General features: G+C 32.2%; 1 protein-coding gene across 1 annotated transcript in view; it reads left to right on the forward strand.

Moving 5' to 3' along the window:
• Positions 1–19,465, forward strand: part of LOC128985309 (histone acetyltransferase KAT7-like) — a 58,261-nt gene extending 38,796 nt beyond the window's left edge. The window contains exons 5-8 of the mRNA XM_054404701.1: positions 8,656–8,802; positions 9,636–9,742; positions 15,541–15,679; positions 16,427–19,465. Coding sequence (XP_054260676.1) covers positions 8,656–8,802; positions 9,636–9,742; positions 15,541–15,660 — 374 coding nt within the window. The 3' untranslated portion in view covers positions 15,661–15,679; positions 16,427–19,465. The remainder of the gene's footprint in view (positions 1–8,655; positions 8,803–9,635; positions 9,743–15,540; positions 15,680–16,426) is intronic.

Consider the following 19,465-nt stretch of genomic DNA (forward strand, 5'->3'; position numbering starts at 1 on the left):
TTTCGTAGAAATGGCCTTCACGTATTATAAGGATTCCTGGCTATCAGTTGTTAAAGTCTCAATTAATCAAAGACGTCTGAACGCAGATATAAAACCACATTGCTACGAATCCTCGTCGACGAAATAGAAATACATTTCAAAGAATACCAAATTACCACGTAAACTGCGTGTCTCAACACGCTTGAGAATGACGTGACGCGTGTCGGTTGACAAGCCGTGTTCACGTGTTATGACAAGCCTCATGACAGCTACACGTGTTTATATCAGCTGATCGAAACTTGATCGCTGCAGCTGATTTTGTTAATTAAAACTGCATCTGTTATACGTCACGCTGCACGCTACCCGTGTACTGTAATTGTCTGCATTAATCATCTTTCCAACGTATATTTTCCTCATTTAATTACTAGTAACTTTTGTGAGATTCAGAATACGGGTACAAGTCGAATATTGTGTTGAGTTGTGGATTTCAAGGTTTAACGGAGTTTTGTATAGTGTGTGATGTTTTTTAAAGTAATAATTTGAATTATATAGATTTTATGGTACGTAATAAAGCCAAAAGTTGTTTTCGTGGCTCATTGTCTTACAAAAATGGTTTTGTAAACTTCAACTACTCGTTTATATAAATTATTGGACCTATGAAGCATTTTAAAAATGTAGAAGAGGATTTCAGCCTTCAGAGAGTAGTTTAGTACTACACTAAATTACTACAGTGTACGTCATGTCTGCAAATCAAAATGTAAGTAATTGAAAATATATTGGGGTTTCTCACCTCAAATGCTCATTATCACGTACCCGTGCAGTATTCTCGTAGGACTGAGGAATTGTGAAATTCAGCCAAACCCAAAAACTTAACATCATTAAAAATATCCTTTATACCGTGTGTAAATCAGTGTAAATACGGCGTAATGTACCCCTTAAATACCGTGTACTAGTTTCTAAAAAAATTCTTAAGTCTAATTTTTGCAATATGTCGTCTGAGATTAACCTGTAAAATTAATTTAGCTATGAAGGCATTGTAAATTGTACAAATTTTTCCTGCTGTTTTATTTTATTAATCTAAATGTCAATATAAGTACATCACAAGCCTTTTATATTTATTACTTTTTAATGTAAACGCCATTATAAGGATGAAATGAAGCTTCAAACGTCATACGTCAAGCATACTCAAATTCTAATTTTAAGCTGCCTATTATTGGCAAAGAATTTTCAAAATCAAAACTTATATTGACAAATTTGCAATTTCCCTCACAAAGTGCATACGACTCAATATCTTTTTCTGAGAAGCCCTCTTTTCATTAAATTACCAATACTGCATTCCCAGAATCGCGATATGGGTTGCGTATGGAAGGGTAGCGAGAGGTAGACGATAATTTTTCCTCAATTAACCTCCCCCCAACGCCGCTAGGGGTCGCCCATATCGAGCGAGGTCGTTGAACCTCAGTACTCCAACCCTCAACCTACCCCAACTCGGCGCAATGCGTACACCCCCCTACCCAGCAATGTGACCATGTGTCCAGGGAGAAAATCCCGCACTTTGGTGAAAAGTAACCTATTTATCCCTCATTCACGAACACCCAAGGGTATCCATTACGTATAATCCCTCACAGCAATGTGACTATGTGTCCAGGGAGAAAATCCCACACTCTGGCGAAAAAATACCTATTTATTCCACATATACGAAACCTCCCCTTACCCAGAGATAATGGTAAAATTATTGAAATTTGGTTAGGTACAAAACTTGCACCCTGCAAAGGGAGAATAACACACGCTTTGTTGTGAAAATTACCTAAATTATCCTACATTTACAGTAGTACATCCCCCATCAAGCGTTGTGTCCATTGGGTAAGGTTGGACATTGCCCGCAATTGCCGGGGAAAAATCATAATTGATCCCTTATTTACAATTTGTACACTACCCTCAAGCCAGTGATGTGTCCACTTGGTAAAGAACAATATCCCGCAGGTTGGCGGGAAAATACCTGATTACAAATACAATTTTTACATCCCCTGACCACTATTTGTCCCCTTGGCAAGGAAAAATATCCCGCAAATTAGTGGTAAATACCTAATTTATCGTAGGTACATTTACAAAGCGTGCATTCCCCCTATCTATGTGTCTCCTTGGCAAATGAAGGATATCCCCATCCTTAGCATAAAACTTTCAAAACTCATTCCACGTTTATAATGTGTATACTACTCAGCAATGTGTCTTCTCAGCAAGGGAAAGACTCCCGCACTTCGGTACAACAATACCAAATTAATCACTTGTAAAATTAGTAGAACACTCTCTTCTTCCAAATTGTATATTCACTCGACAAGGAAGGGAATCTTGCACTTTGGAAAGGAAACTGCGATGTTTTCAATATTTACCACAACGCAGCTACACAGCTGTGTTTCCACTAAAAACGGAAAAATATCCCGCACTATTGATGAAAGTTCCCAATACATCCCACATTTACAACGCAAACCTATTTATTCATCCACTCAAATCCAGCAAATTTACCACTATGCGTAGTAGAATAACGTGCTTTTCTCATGAAAAATTCCATTTCACCCAATGTTAGAAAAAATCTTTTTATATTATTACATCTCACGTATTACATTATCCCGTATCTCGTATCCACAAGACACGGGTAAATATCCCGCATTTCGGCTCGAAATACCCCACTTTATCCCGCCCTCAGAATTTGTACATAGCTCTACCTATCCCGAAGTTTGTCCACTGAACAGGGAAAATATCCCCCGCGTTAGTACGAAGAATCTTATGCCATGGCCCACTTGCCCAAAATTTGCCCTCGATATAATTACTCACGAATAGCCTACGACGTATATTCTAAATACCTGGTTAAAAAAAAACAAAAATAATCATGTAGGCCTGTAATATTTAATTAAGGATTTTATATTACGATGTTTGAACATTAAGGAAGTAAATATTAATCCTAAGTTTTTTTTTTAAATTTATTTAAACAGATTACAAATAATGTACAGTCACTCCTTCAAAAATTTGTAATTTGAAATGTTTGCCATGTTTGTAGGTATAATAAACCTAACTGGTAAATTATAAATTATGTAGATGGCCAAATACAGATAAAAAAGTCAAGATTTATACCTATTCTGACATATGAGAAAACAATTATCATAATTTCGAAAAGCTACCTTCATCGAAATTACCTGAGGTTTACAATTCTTTTCGTTTATTTTTTAACTCTAAAACCGGGGGCTTGACTGTGCTGAAAAAAGAATGTGAATATATTCGAGGATAGATACGGAGAATATTGGGTGATGTAGCGTTAAAGTAAACATTCCTTCCACGATACAAGCTAAATTGTCTCCCTCCACTGCAGTATATAGGGATGGAGTTACTCTACCAAGAATCGCTTAATAATTGTCCCGATTTTTCATATGAATTATCGAAAGATAATGAAGTGTCTGTCCATTATTTATATGTTTTAAGAGACATTTGAATTATATAGACACAAATCGAAAATTTCGTAACTAAATAATGATAGGTAGGTAGTAAAGATATTTTGAATTTATTTGTGATAGTAGTACGTCGTTTAGGTTATACTTTATGGGTGATAAGTAAAGATTCCCCATTAAGAATTAATAAAAGATATAAAAATATGTATGTGACCTGTTTGATTGAATTAAATATTTTCGAACAAAATAATTGTTATCAAATAAAATAACTTTGACAGTATTTTGAAATTATATTTACGTGGGCCAAATATTGATGTCAAAATACCTAATGTGTTTCTAGCCTGTTTGCTCGTTGTAAGTGGTAAATAAAATGGTAAAAGCATATAAAAGTCGTTCTATTATCCAGAATTTTGCCTCAAGCTAATAAACAGATGTATTGTCAAAAATTAAATCTACATATTATATTCACGCTTCCTCTGTGAATAATTGGATAACACAAAAGGATATTATTTGCAATAGCATTAGCAAAGGGAAATAACTCAAGAAATAAGGAATTTCCACATTTTCTCCTGTATTTATACATTATGATTTTGTAAAAAATTCTGTAATCATTTTCTAAATAGTTCTAGATAATTGTCTTAACCCAGACAGTCACTATATGCAATGGGTAGGGAAGTGGCAACACATTACTGTGCCCAGACAAATTGTATGGAGGTGCAATCCTAAAGTTTTTGAGGGGAGGGGATAGTTGTTTCAACCCTCCAGATAATCAGCCAAAGTGTCATTGAAAGTTGATCTCAACGCGCTGAATGCCAGCCGCAGCGGAAACATTATCTTTTGACGATTATTAGTTATTGTTTCAGCGAGCCAAGGGTTCACCCCTTGAATGAAGAGGTGCTCAGAACTACTGTGTTGTTACTTTGTCTTCTGTCTTCCTTTGATTTGGATGTTTGACTTGAATGTCTGGAATTTCGAGGATCTTGCTAACTGTGGATTAATTTGGTCGGGTGGAATTTTGGGGAATGATATTCTGTTTTGGCAATTGGTACCTTGTTGGTCTATATCACTTGTAACAAATAATTCGGATGGTTGGAAGTTTACTGTTCTTAACACAACCAATCTTGTATACATCAGAACATATTTAAATTAACCTGAAAGTAAGATTTTTTCATTTTTTCATAAACACATTTTCATTTAAACTTTTTATATTTATTTAAGCATCATAAAACTTAATTTCAGTTATCGTTTACGTTTATGGTTTGGACTCTCATCCAAACCCTTACGAACTAAATTTATCACAAAATTATGGTTGGTTTTTTGAGTATACAGGGTGATTGATATAAGTGTGCCAGCCGTTTTATTCGAAAACCATAAGAGATATAAAAAAAAGTTAAATGGTAAGTGCCTTGGACTTTTTATTTAAAAATTTTTAGTAAAGTCGAAAAAAATATTTTAGCCGCCATTTTTTCAATATGGCCACCAACTTTGATTTGTCTTATGGAACACCCTGTATTTTATCATGTATTCTGGTAGAAAATGTAATTTTAAGACGATTTTATTCGTGTGATTTTTTTCATAAACCTAACCGTTTCAAAGATAATAATGGTTAAAGTTTTGAAATTTCTGCGTGAGAAAGAGCTTCGATAAAGGCCTAAGCAAGCATACCAGTTGTTTTATTCGAAAACCATTCAAAATTTCACAACTTATACCATTATTATCTTTGAAACGGTTAGGTTTATCAAAAAAATTACAAGAATAAAATTGTCTTAAAATTACATTTTCTACCAGAATAAATCATAAAATACAGGGTGTTCCATAAGAAAAATCAAAGTTGGCGGCCATATTGAAAAAATGGCGGCTAAAATATTTTTTTTGACTTGACTACAATTTTTTTAATAAAAAATCCAAGGCACTTACCATTTAACTTTTTTTGATATCTCTTATAGTTTTAGAACAAAACGGCTGGCACACTTATATCAATCACCCTGTATTTAGGGATCTCAACGACTAGATTTCTCAGGGCATTGTCTTTTTATGGCCGTGGGTTAATTTATACTTAGCAAGCCCTCACTAGCCGTCGACTACTATCGATTATACGACTTAGTTATCGATGTTATGTTTTAATCTATAATCCAATAAAATTAAACCCATAATTAATTAAAATTCAAAGCATGAAACTCGTAATCAACACAGTCGATCCTAACACCCAATTTTACTATTCAAAATAACGAATTCTAATTAACACATCAGATGTGTTTGTCGGCGCGAATCTAAAGAAAAATCTCTACAAAAACTATTATTTCCGACTAGTAAATTAGACGCGTGGATTTTACGTTTCCGCAATATATTCGAAGAAGAAAGCTGGGAATTGGTCGCCGCCCATTTAAATATCGGGTACGGACAAGGGGGGCTGCAGCTCTACGAAACGTCGTAATGAAGCGAAGGAAGTCGTAAAGATTAATTAATTATTGTGTACCTGTAGCTGTTAGCAGGTGTATCGTTTGTTGATGAATTCTTGTTACTTTGGGGCCGAAATCTGCTGCCACATGAATAGTTGTTACTTTGGGGATGATAATTGTTGTCGGGAAGTTTATTTATTTTTGGTCAGCTGATGTGGAATGTCCCTGTATGTTTGGCGAGTAAGCATGTTTTGTCCCTTTGGTACAGACTAGGCTTATATTTAAATGCTTTGACGGTTTGTAGCTTTTTTATGTCCCACCTTTACATCGACGTTTGGTTCTAGCTAAATCTCTATACAGGGTGTTTTTTTAAAAACTTGCATCTTTATTTATGTAAAAACCGCAATAGATAGAAATATGCAGTTTGCGGGAATCATCTATTGACTTAGGTTGCCCAATTGTTTTGAATTCAACGTTACATTCACATTCCCCCCCTTTCCCCCCCTGCCATCGAAATTAAGTTCCGTGGGGGGAGGGGGGAATATCTCTCACATTTATGAACCGATTTTCAATTTTTTTTCATCAAACATTTTCTTTTTTTATGCTCTTTTATTTGATATGTCACAAGAGGTACCTTGCTGTTTAAAAAAATTAAGTTGGGGGCAGGGGGAAAAGAAGGGGAATGTGAATGTAACGTTGAATTTAAAAAGAAAATTGTGCCCCCTACGTCAATAGATGATTACTGCCAACTGCATGTTTCTATCTATTGCGGGTTTTGCATAAATAAAGATGCAAGTTTTTAAAAAAACACCCTGTATATTACAACGCTGTATCATATAGAGATATTATATAGAGTTCTTTAAGGATTGCCCGGAACTGTTTTATCTATTACAGTTCGGGGCTAGAACTTAGCGTTTGTAGCTAGTGACAGTTGCGATAGTAATATTAGTTTGGATATACATGGATTAATGTAACTTTGTATCGCAGGGACATTTTATTGGATCTTTAAACGTTCCAATAAATGTCGTAACCAAGTTCAATTAATTGAGGTACGATTATTGCTTTTTAAAAGCGTTAACAGAAAAAGTCCTATTACTGAGGGAATTATTTTGCACTGTAAATATTTTTTACATTGTGGTGTGTTAATTTTAATTTTGTCTAGTGAAGTTTGTGTAGTATTTGGCGTCAGACACTGTGAGTTTAGACTCGACAAACGCAACAAAAATTGGTATAGACAACGTATTGCGGATTACGGTATGGATAGGCTCACATTTGAAATCTATCTGTGATATGAAGGAGATATGATCACGGAGAAGGACCACCATACGTTTGTCATAGGACCAGTTTTTGCCGCAGTTTTGTGTTCTGCCAACAACACACTCTCTTGTAGTTCCGAAGTTTTCCTCCAGGAGCGCTGTCATCTCCTCCCCTTCCCACCTGGCTCTTCCCTGTATTATTGGAAACGGAAATTAAATAAGGAAGGAAATTAAAAAAGACTCAAGTGCTGCAGATGTCTGAGGACAATCGCGTAATGACAGTTTTATTTTATCTCTAATCTTCTTTGTCCCAGCCTCCTTTTCTTGATATGCTAATTTTAATTAAATTTTTACTAAACGTTCTTTTGCCGCCTAGTAGGGCCTATCCCAGATTCACTAATGAATTAAGCTTGTTAGTAAATAACTAAATCGTGTTTAAGTATTGTGGTTTAGCGTTGTTTTTTAAAAATATGTTTATCAACTCGTGTAGAAGTTGTGGACCTGTTTGTATCGCTAAAATAGACCATTATAAGACAGTGTTTCTAAATAATATGAATATTCAGGTTTTCAAGTTTTGAATGTGGAGTTACATTTAACTCACACTTTTTTGTTGTTCATCAAATGATAGAGTAGCTCAACTAAGTTTTGTATAAGCATACATGTGCTAAAACCCCAGTTTATTAAGCACAAAACAAATTGATAGGTGGTTTTTTCCAAATATTGGTTAGTGTCTTGGAATATTTGTTAAAATAACTAGATAAGTTCTGTTTGTCAAATCAAAGAGTTTAGTTAACACATAACACCGACAAATAATACTTTTCGAGTTACTATTTTTTATGTCCATTAGTATAAAAGATGATGTTGGTTAGTATATTTGTTTGTATATACATTTGGCAGTGATAAAACTCAGACACCGCTGGACCGATGGCCACGAAACTTGGTACTTAAAAGAAGAATTTCACGGAGTAGGTTAATGCTACATCAATTTCGTTATAACTTTCAGGGCTTAGCCCTGGGACCGTCTTAAAGGTACCGATATTTTGAAAGCATTGTTGTCAGATTTGTCTGCTAAAAAAACATATTTAAGTCAAATTTAAAACAGGTGATGTAAATTAATAATATGTTTTGTTCTGCCATTTAATTTTATTTGTTTTTATGAACATTCGTTTCTTGGTGCAATGTGGTTAATGAATTAGACTTTTGCATGCATTTTAAATGCAATACACTATATACAATTACATTTTCATACAACAGATATATAGAACATGATTATTCTCTTTCCGTTGCGAAGCACGGGTGGCTAGTATAATATATAACTGATTGATGTATGTATGATATAGAATAAAAACATTATATTCATTTATAAATACCCTGCACTTTTGTTTAGCTAATAAAAGTGTACTACAGGTATACAGTGCCTAGCAAAGGGATTGTGTGATGTGGCTGTATCTTTTCGCTCAGAATAAAGAGAAATGTCCACAGACTTTTTATTCTGTGGTTCCAGTAATTATCATTTCCGATCCTAACTCAGCAATCAGCTGATGTAAGTTGTTGTGTATAACATGTGTTTCTCTGTCCCAGGTTATCTACTGACCAGGGTGGAAGGCAAGATAGGTTCCCCAGAGAAGCCTCTGTCTGACCTGGGCCTCATCTCCTACCGCAGCTACTGGAAGGACGTCCTACTAGAGTACCTCTGTAACCTGGGAGGCAAGACTCTGTCCGTTAAAGGTGTGTATGGTATTTCTTATCCAACACTTATGCGGTTTGAGGGGAATCGATTCCATCCCTTCCACATCACCCAAAAAACAATACCCGATCAGCTGATTAATACATTAAGGTAAAAAACGTGGCGGCGGAACTAGGAAACCTTCCCCTTCCCCTTAAACCGCCTATATTTTTGAACTTAGTATATTAAATAAAATGATTATTTTGTGGAACATTGACCTCTAAACTTTCTGTAATTGGTTATTAGTTCAAATAAATCCAAAACTACAACCAACGGGAAATAAGCAAATGACTCGTGTGGTTTCTCCACAAAATTCAAATGCAAGGTAAGATTTAAAAATGTATCAAGTCTTGGTTATGTATTTACAGAGAGAGAAATTATCTTCATGGTTAATACAATTCGGTCAGAAATTGACTAAAGATGTTTTTCAATCAACTAATGCATATACAGTATGTTTTGTAGTTTTTACTGCCCCTTATCGTCGTAAATATGGCATCAAAACTTAAATAAGGTGCATGATTACCGTAAAGAAAGAAAAGCTACGAATTATTATAAAAAACCAACAACTAAAAAATACAGGATGCTTAAAAAATATTCCTCGGTGGATAAATCCGAGTACTGGAAACTACTAGAAGTGATGCATTTCATATGTTATTCTGACCAACTAATCCCCCTGGAAATCTGTTACAATACTCATTGACTACGTGTTCCACAAAATCGAAAAAATGTCATAGTAGCTATATTGAAAGAGGGTGATTGTAACCGAAAACAGTGCTGTCTTTTATACCTAATAGATGGTTTACCCTATATTTACCTTTGATGGGTTTTTTTTCAGACATAAGTCAAGAAATGGCCATAAATTCCTACGACATAGTCAGCACTCTCCAAGCTCTTGGTATGATGAAGTACTGGAAGGGGAAGCACATAATTCTAAAGAAACAGGTACAGTATGTTTTTTATCCAGATTTCAGTGTACAAATGCGTGTTGTTTTTTTTTTTCAAAAAGAAGTAAGCTAGTGGGTTATTACTGTTCATCGTATGTCATTTTGTGAAAATTATGTTACCACATTTATTTATGTCTTTCAAACCTATTTAGAAATCTTTGTCGCCAATAATTCCTTCTAAGAACACATCCTGACTAACAAAACAATGAATGTAGATTCGTAGTGGATATAGAGATATTAGTTTTAACTTTTTGGAACGTATGTTATTGGTCTAACATTTTCAGTCTAGTCTATGTGATGGGAAATGTCCGTCATAATTCCTTAAATCTACTCTGACCACCAATAAATGTCTAACAATGGATATATATTCGTAGTGGATATACAGATATTAGTTTTAACTCTTTAGAGCGTATGTTATTCAGCGGTCGTTACATCATTTTCCATAAAGTTTATGTGGTGGAAAAGGTCTGTCATAATTCCTTAAATCTACCCTGACCACCAATAAATGTCATACAAAGGATATAAATTCGTTCTGTTTTTAAGGGTTTTACATATATAGTACAGTGCAATTAGCTTAAAAAAAGAGCAAACCGGGACATCCAAAAAAAAGTTTCAAACCAGTGCCAAATTGTTGAATACACTTCCCTCAATATGTAAAAAAAGTTACACTGATTTGAGTGTCGGGTTTGGGGGGGGGAGGGGGTGAAAATAGGACCTTTTTTACTTTTTCGCAAATACCTCAAAAACGGTGCGTTTTTCTTAAAATATAATGAATTACAAAAATAATCTACATTAAATTTCGAACAAAATGATACCATACAATACCTATCTACTATGAACGGTTCAGGTAATATTGAGGGGTAAATGTGATTTTTTTCTTAAAATTCTAAAAAAGTTGTTTTTTAAATGGAGGAAACCCATGGACACCTATAAAAAAAGTTTCTAATGAGTGCCAAATTGTTCAATAAACCTCCCTTGATATGTATAAAAAGGTTACACGGATTTGAGTGTCGGATTTGGGAAGGAGGGTTAAAAGAAAAGGGGGGGGGGGTGGATGGGACTTTTTTTACTTTTTTGCAAATACCTCAAAAACGGTGCGTTTTTCTCTAAATATAACAAATTACAAATATAATCTACATTAAATTTCGAACAAAATGATACCATACAATACCTATCTACTATGAACGGTTCAGGTAATATTGAGGGGTAAATGTGATTTTTTTCTTAAAATTCTAAAAAAGTTGTTTTTTAAATGCAGGAAAACCATGGATACCCATAAAAAAGTTTTTGTTCTTTGCATTTTCTCTATTAACTTACTCGTTTATGAGCTACAGGATGCGGAATGTACACAACAAGCCTTTTTCCATTAGTGTAACATGCTGTAACTCCTAAACGAGTAGCTTTTAAGAGAAAATGTCAAAATTAAAAATGTTTTTAAATTGGATTTATATACCAAAACAATCATAAACTACAGGGTGTTCCATAAGAAATAACAAAGTTTTCGGCCATATTAGAAAATGGCGAACATATTTTTAAAATTGGGAACCATTCCAAATCATCTAAAAAAATAAAGGGGAGTGTCCCATAAGAAGTCAACTAACTGTATAACCCATGATAAAAAAGTTAGCTATTGGTTCACTTTAGGTGAGACATCCTGTATTCAGGGAGTCCTGTAAGTAAACAGCCAAACCCCAGGAAATGGTTCTATGGGTGAAAATAAAAAGAAAATCAAGAGTATTTTTTTTCAAAATCGCTTCGTTAACCAGATATTTGCCATTTTGTTTTTTTCACAAAAACATTATTTCATCTCTGAATTTTTTTACCGATCATTAACAAACTTAATATGTATGTTGAGGTAAAATAGACCCACGTTAGAAAAAAATATCTTAATCCAATAAAAATTTTAAAATGGCGGCCATTTAATTTTTTCAAATTGAAATTGCTAGAAATGGCTAATTTTATGAAAAAATGTCTGTAACACTTTTATTAAGCTTTTAAAATAATAAAAAATAAATAAATATTACGATTTTTATTTGTAAAATGAGGCAACCCTGAATAGCGTAGCCTTAATCACAATAATTTTACAACTAAAAATCGTTGTAACTTCAGTTATTTTTTATTTCATCTTCTTAAGAATTCAAACGGTAGAAAGTTCACCGTGTTCCCGTATCTAGGTAGGTTTGTCTTTTTTAGGTAGGTAAGTCATATTTAATTATATTGTAGTTATATTTGTGATAAAATGGAAAATAAAAAGTGTTACTTAACAAAATTTACAAAATTACTTATGAATAAAATTCCCAACCCCGTTTTCACACCCTCCTACCCAAGACCGGCACGAAAATCAGTGTAACTTTTTTACACATATTAAGGGAGGGTTATTGAACAATTTGGCACTTGTTAGAAACTTTTTTTATGGGTGTCCATGGGTTTCCTCCATTTAAAAAACAACTTTTTTAGAATTTTAAGAAAAAAATCACATTTACCCCTCAATATTACCTGAACCGTTCATAGTAGATAGGTATTGTATGGTATCATTTTGTTCGAAATTTAATGTAGATTATTTTTGTAATTCATTATATTTTAAGAAAAACGCACCGTTTTTGAGGTATTTGCGAAAAAGTAAAAAAAGTCCCATCCACCCCCCTTTTTCTTTTAACCCTCCTTCCCAAATCCGACACTCAAATCCGTGTAACTTTTTTATACATATTAAGGGAGGTTTATTGAACAATTTGGCACTCATTAGAAACTTTTTTTATGGGTGTCCATGGGTTTCCTCCATTTAAAAAACAACTTTTTTAGAATTTTAAGAAAAAAATCACATTTACCCCTCAATATTACCTGAACCGTTCATAGTAGATAGGTTTTGTATGGTATCATTTTGTTCGAAATTTAATGTAGATTATTTTTGTAATTCATTATATTCTAAGAAAAACGCACCGTTTTTGAGGTATTTGCGAAAAAGTAAAAAAAGTCCTATTTTCACCCCATTTTCACCCCTCCCCCCCAAACCCGACACTCAAATCAGTGTAACTTTTGTTTACATATTGAGGGAAGTGTACTCAACAATTTGGCACTGGTTTGAAACTTTTTTTTTGAATGTCCCGGTTTAGGTCTAATTGCACCGTACTAATATTAAAGTTACAACTATAGTCAAAAAGTAATTTCAAAGACAAAATATACTAACGAAATTTTTCATCGTTTTCCACTAAAGAGTTGCATTTTTTACCTTTGTCACATGAAAAATTTCAACCACTTTTGATACATCAAAAGACTTTTTCAGATAATTATTTGTTTCAAACACAAGCGATTGACGTAAACAGCTTAACAGGCTAACAGGATTTAGATCGAAACAAAGGCTGAGCAAATTCATTAAAATGTGATCGTCTCTTTGCCAGTTAACACTTAAGTGGGACCCTCTCAATGGGGTCTTGTGGCGCAGGGTTCTGTGGAAATTTGCATTCATTATTTGCCAGACTTTGATAAGCCCCCCCCAACCTAATACAGACCCGTCGACCACATTTGTAGCATTTCTTTACCCCCCCCTTCCAAGCTCCAGACTGTATTATCTCTCTTGTGTTTCGAGGTCTGAATTTTTATTCCCTATTCTGTTTCTAGGTTATATTATTAGTTACGTCATAGTTATTTCATATGCAGGTCTTTTTGTACGTAGATTTATTCTAAACTTTTAAACTATGATTGCGTCTTTTTAGAGTTAGTCGTAAAGTAGAATACTTTTCGTCATTAGTCTACAAAGAGTAAAATCATAACCGTTTTCATTAAATCTTGTGTATTAAATTATAAAATATATTACTAAAATCTCATCAATAAGTTTCATGCATTTAGTCTAATTAAGATTTTCCATTGAACGTTGAATTTTATTTGTTTAAAAACTTTTACAAGGAGTTGTTAATTATTTATAACGATTGTTGTAAACTCATTTGAAAACAATGTTTATTTACCCTTTATTCTTTGACAAAGTTTTTCTGTCATTCACCATAAATTTTCTACTAATTTTCTTCAAAAAGACTATTTATTATTACTGCTTTATAAATGCAAGTACAGCTTTTCCTGGGTTATTACCGTATAAATATAGGTTCTAATAATTATATAAATTAAAATGATTAATTGAAAATACTAATAACAATATCATTATAGAATAGACATATCCCATTGTTGAATATAACATCCAAATGATTTATTTAATCTTTGTAAATACTTGCTCTGTTCAACATACTGTAATTTAATTTAAGCCTACTAATTGACTTCATACTCTATCCAACACATATGTAACACAATTATTAAATCCTTGACTATCTTTAAAATTGCCACATCTTGATTTCATTAATTATGTAGACAGTGTAGACATTTAAAAATCTATTCTTACATTATTTAAAGAATTTTAACATATTTTTTTCTTGTTATATTTACAGTAGTTTACCGCAGATAAATTTACAATAAATTACGATTTACAAGAAAATAATAATCTTTTTCACTTAATAATATTAATGATTTAGAAATATTACATAAATAATGTTTTAATAACAATGAACCCAGTGTATTTATTTGTGTATTTACAATTATAGTAATGCCAAAGGATTGAAAAACGCGTAATATTATACACAAACAAATAATTATAAATTATGTTGGGAAATTTTTTTATTATTGATTAAATTAACTTACTTACATAGTTAGTAAACACGTCCTTATACAATAAATGAATAGAAGAATATAACTAGAATAGTTTTGGAAAAGATTTACATTACATTTTAATTGTGATAACAGTTTGTTTTCAGCAGATATAAAGTGTGGGTGTAAGTGGCCTGGATGGGATAAACATTGCCAACTAATAGAGCTTTGTTTCCCCAGTTATTTTTGTCTGCAATTTACACACTTTTAGATTATTTCATTCACTATTTGTTTGCCTACCGTCTCGTTTGAATAGTGCACTGAATTGAAGTAAATATTAGTTGTTTGTCCATTTTCATTGTTTAACGTTTTGCAAAATTGATTTTACATCCAAGAAAGGGTAAAAAAATATTTGACTGTTAGATTACAATTTTTATTAATCAAACTTATGCTTTGATTTTAAATCAGAATTATTACTATTTTTACTATGAAACTGCAACGTATTGTTGTAATGCACTCAATTTCTTTAAAACTAATGAATGGCTATTGCCAAATTCAAATGGGAATTAATCGACATACAATCTAAAATAATTTAAATTGAATGCCTAATTTTAATTAATTAGAAGGTATTTTAACAATATAAAATATTTTTATTCTTCCATTCTAATACGTGTAAATAATAATAAATAGTGAAAACAAATAAAAAAAAATATTTACATAAAAACGTGTGCAATTAAACTTTATGTACTCTTATAGAAATTACCTACACCATTATTGAGCTTAGAAACATTTTAAACATTAAAATATTAGTTTTAAGTCAAAATATTTTTTAAATGCTTTACATTATTAAAAAAATAATAATACAGTTTTTAATGCTCTACTCTGTTTGTAATACCAAAGTACCGGGGGACCAAGCCTTGCTCGGTTGGATCAGACACATTTTATCATTTGCAAAAATAGTTTTTCTTTATCTCAAGAGCTCAAGCTCAAGGACGGAAACTGGAATTTTTTCCAGCCTTGTTCTCCATTCCATACTAAAACCAAATTAATATGATTAATTTAAGTTTAACACCGATATTTATCAGAAAATTTTTTTTCTTGGGTAAACTTTTAAAATTTTTGTTTCTATATTTTATGTATATTTATTCAATTTAACTGATGATTCCACAGGATGTGATAGAGGAGTATGTAGAGAGGACCAAGCGGCGGGGGCCTAGCTACAAGGAGATAGACCCCGCCTGTCTCAAATGGACCCCGTTTGTGGCCCCCCACAACCCAGCCAGCACATGAAGGCAACAGTTGGCACAAGGTAGGAATACAACTTTTATTAAACAAATTTATCGTATAAAATTACTCGATAGTTATACGTTCCAATAGTTCTGCACTATATGCTTTTTAATATGCTGTGTAATTGAAAAGAAATTGGGACATGAATTCTTCATTTAATATTGTGAATTATAATATTTTATATTTTATAATTTAAACTTTGATATTTTACACTATCTAATATGAGTTCAATAAGGTGACAGAGCTTCCAATTCTTTGAACAAAAGTCTCAAATATTGTCCTAATTTGTTTTGAAAACGTATTGTTACGTTCAGTGTTTAGTCCACCTACCTATGGTCTTACTCTTTAAGCTTCTGGTACAGTACTCAAATCATTAGGGGTTTGTAGGATTTACATAATTTCTAGATTTCTATTTATGGGTTTTACAAATCCCATACATGGACGTAGTACAGTAAAATGTACCATTATTTTAAACTAGTCTTTTTAGCAGAGCTTTTTTCTCAAACACCAGATTGTTGTCCATTTGGGAGGAAAATGAAAAAAAATCCCTGATTTGTAATTATTCAAATTAATGATTTTGATTAAAACTCAGACTAACCTAACTCAGCATAAGTTAACCTATGCCACATCCGTCCACTGAACCATACCCTAGCTAAAATCTGTCATAGCCTATCATAAGCTATCTTTAAAACATTACTTAATCCAAATCTGACTGATTGAATGATTTAAATAAAAAATAGTACTACAACTATTTGTATTACTTGTCTAGGGGAGCTGTCCAGCTGAGCCCTTGTGTCTGCCCATGCAGAGATATCTGCCAGACTATGGAACAAGCCTGCGTCTGCCGTCCGCTCCTTTTATCTTTTCTGATCCACTGAGTGTTCTGAACCAAAGTATCTCACAAGTCAACACATTTACATCTACTTGTTTTTCTCTAGGACCAAATGTTTTTGGAATCAATCTTCTCCATGACACTACGCTTTATGAGTGAGGCTGAATTAGTGAATATAGTGCTTATCCATTAATCTAGGGAAAAGTCAGTAGCTTTTTGATGGTTCAAAACTGGGCACAGCTGTTTTTGATCTTGGAGCTTATTTTGATCAATGGTTCCGGACATAGGAACTTTTGATCAGTAACAAAAGCTCACACTCTAATAAGGGTTGAAGATAGAAATTGGTTTTATTTTGAAGAAAGTACTATTACTTAGTCATTAGGGATGTTTACTCAATGATACAATGTTATGTGTTTCTATGATTAACCCATTGGGGAAGGAATTAATGCGCTTCCTGCAGTGCCAATGGGTATGGCCGTAGAATGGAGTGAGATGCTTTTTGAAGCTTTGTTACTGACTATGATTACTCTTTAGCCAGGACCATTTATTAAGAGTCCATGAAGGCTAGCGGCCATCTTGGATAATTTCAAACCGCCGCTGAAGAGTTAATTATCATCCAAAAATATTTTTTCAAACACCAAAGTAATTGTAGTTTAAATATCTAGGACACTGTGGGATTAGAAAATGTCTTTGTAGTTTTTAATTGTTTTCCAAGGGAGTCCATGGAGGCAAACCACCATCTTGGATTTGCCGTAACAGCAATGTTAATTTTGTTTATTTCAAACAGCCGCTGAAGCAAATTATATAATTTGCCATCCTAAAATATTTTTTTCAAATATCAAAATGCTTGTAATTTAAATATCTAATGCTATGTGGGATTAGAAATTTTCTTTGTAGTTTTTTAACTGTTGTCTAGGCACCAATGACTCGCTGCCTAACAATCAAGAACAGCAGGATGCAGTTTCCATTAAAAGCTACTGACTTTTGTCATGATTTAACCAGCTACCTTTTGATCACTTAGTTAGCTCTATTTGTATAAGTTATATTTAAACTGTGGTCACTAATTCATTTATCTCCTAAGTAAAATAGCTCTGTTATTTTTTGTAAGATTGCTTTAACAATTGTACCTGTTTTGCATATTTTTTTCATATAGGAATTAATTCGGCTAAATTTTTTTAACATTGTTAATATTGTTTAAGATAATTTTAACATTGATTTTATAGACCAGTTCACTTCATTGAATGAAGCAGGATAAAATGTAACAGACAATTCTTGACTACTTTGGTCATTAAATAACTTTTAACTTGTATATAATTGTGAATTTATGTGTAGTTCTTTAGTTCCTTGTTGATTGAATGCGTAACTGTTGAACTAGTTGAACTAGATTTAGTTAGATAGCATAGCAATCTTTTAAAGTGTAGTTTTAACTTTTTTAAATTTTTAACTTAACACTGAATTGTTTTTTACTTATTCAGTCTAAAAGAGAGTTTGTACATATTTCTATTTTTATATACCTGTTGTTAAACATATTATATACATAGGATTCAGCTCAACAAATTACTGTGTAATACATTTTAACTGCATGATTTTAACAAACTGTTATTAGCTTAGTTTTTACAATTTGCCATGTTGAAAGAATTTAAATGTAGTCATTATAAGCTTTGGTTGATTGTAAAGTAATGGGACATTTAGTCTCATAAAGAAGATATGTTTGATGTATGTTTGAATGTGTGAATTCGGAATGAATGAAAAATCTGACAAATTTGGCTAAAACTGTACAGTATGAACCTAAAATACTACATAATATATTATACTTTTAAAATACCAGTTACTAAAATGTTTAAGTAAATATTTACTGGTATTTATGGAAACAGGAAGAATAAGTAAATGTTTTAGTTTACTTTTCGCACATTTTGGTAGGTAGGCCTAGTTATAAATTTTACCTTGTTGGCACACAAAAATAAATTTACCTAAAAGAAAAAAAAAACTGAACAGTACAATAAAGTTTTGTCCTAACAATCAATTGGTGTACTGCAGTAGATTTAAATAACCACATTATTCATTTCTACAGTTTGAATACTGTATTCTTATCTTAATTCTACTTTACTGACTAAATTTAAATTAAATATTGAATAGTTACGAGGGTAAAAAATAGAAATTTGAACAAGATAATCAACTATGAAATTGATTTGCTTATAATCCGTTATTTAATTTTAAATATTGTTGTACATAAATATAAATAGCAGACATAATGTTGTATTATGTCTTTATTAATTGCGGCCAAAATGTAGATAATTTTTCTTAAACTGTAGTGATATCATCATGCGATGAAAGTGTACATATAATAAAATGTAAACGATGAATGTTGATACTTTTAAGTTGTATACAGGGCTGTTGTAGTTAGTGTGGATAGAATATTGGAAATGTGTTAAGTCGATTTGGTTTTAAAAAAATATGTTTGGAATTTAGTATTTTTTAATTTAAAAGAAAGGTAGTAAGACCACAATGTTTCTGTAAAATTTGTAAGTACAGTTCCACAACTAAATGCTTAGATATTGTAATAACTAATTATATTATTAAAAACTTACACATTAATTAAGTGCTGATTAAACAGTATGTAAAAAGTGGAACTGAATAAATTATTTTTAATTTGTTGACAAAATTATGATTTTTGTTAATACTTATAGAAAAAATTACATCATTGTATTATTATATATAAACTTTAAAATGTTTGAAGAAAATGATTTTAATGCAGTACATTGCAGGTAACATTTATTTATTTTACTGTTATAATTTCTAAATTTTAAATACCGGTACGGTAAGTTTTTTTTATGCTGATTCAAGCCAAGCTTTTACAAGTTCTATGTTGATTTTAAAAATTCAAACTTGAAGCCTCTTTAAAAGTACAAAATCTCAAAGATTTTTCACATTGTTAAAATCGATAAGAAAGAACCTTCTATGTGTGTTTTATTAAAC

The sequence above is a fragment of the Macrosteles quadrilineatus genome, unplaced genomic scaffold (genome assembly GCF_028750875.1).
Source record: "Macrosteles quadrilineatus isolate MER2022 unplaced genomic scaffold, UCM_ALF_1.0 Scaffold_2__2_contigs__length_208266976, whole genome shotgun sequence".
Lineage (NCBI taxonomy): Eukaryota > Metazoa > Arthropoda > Insecta > Hemiptera > Cicadellidae > Macrosteles > Macrosteles quadrilineatus.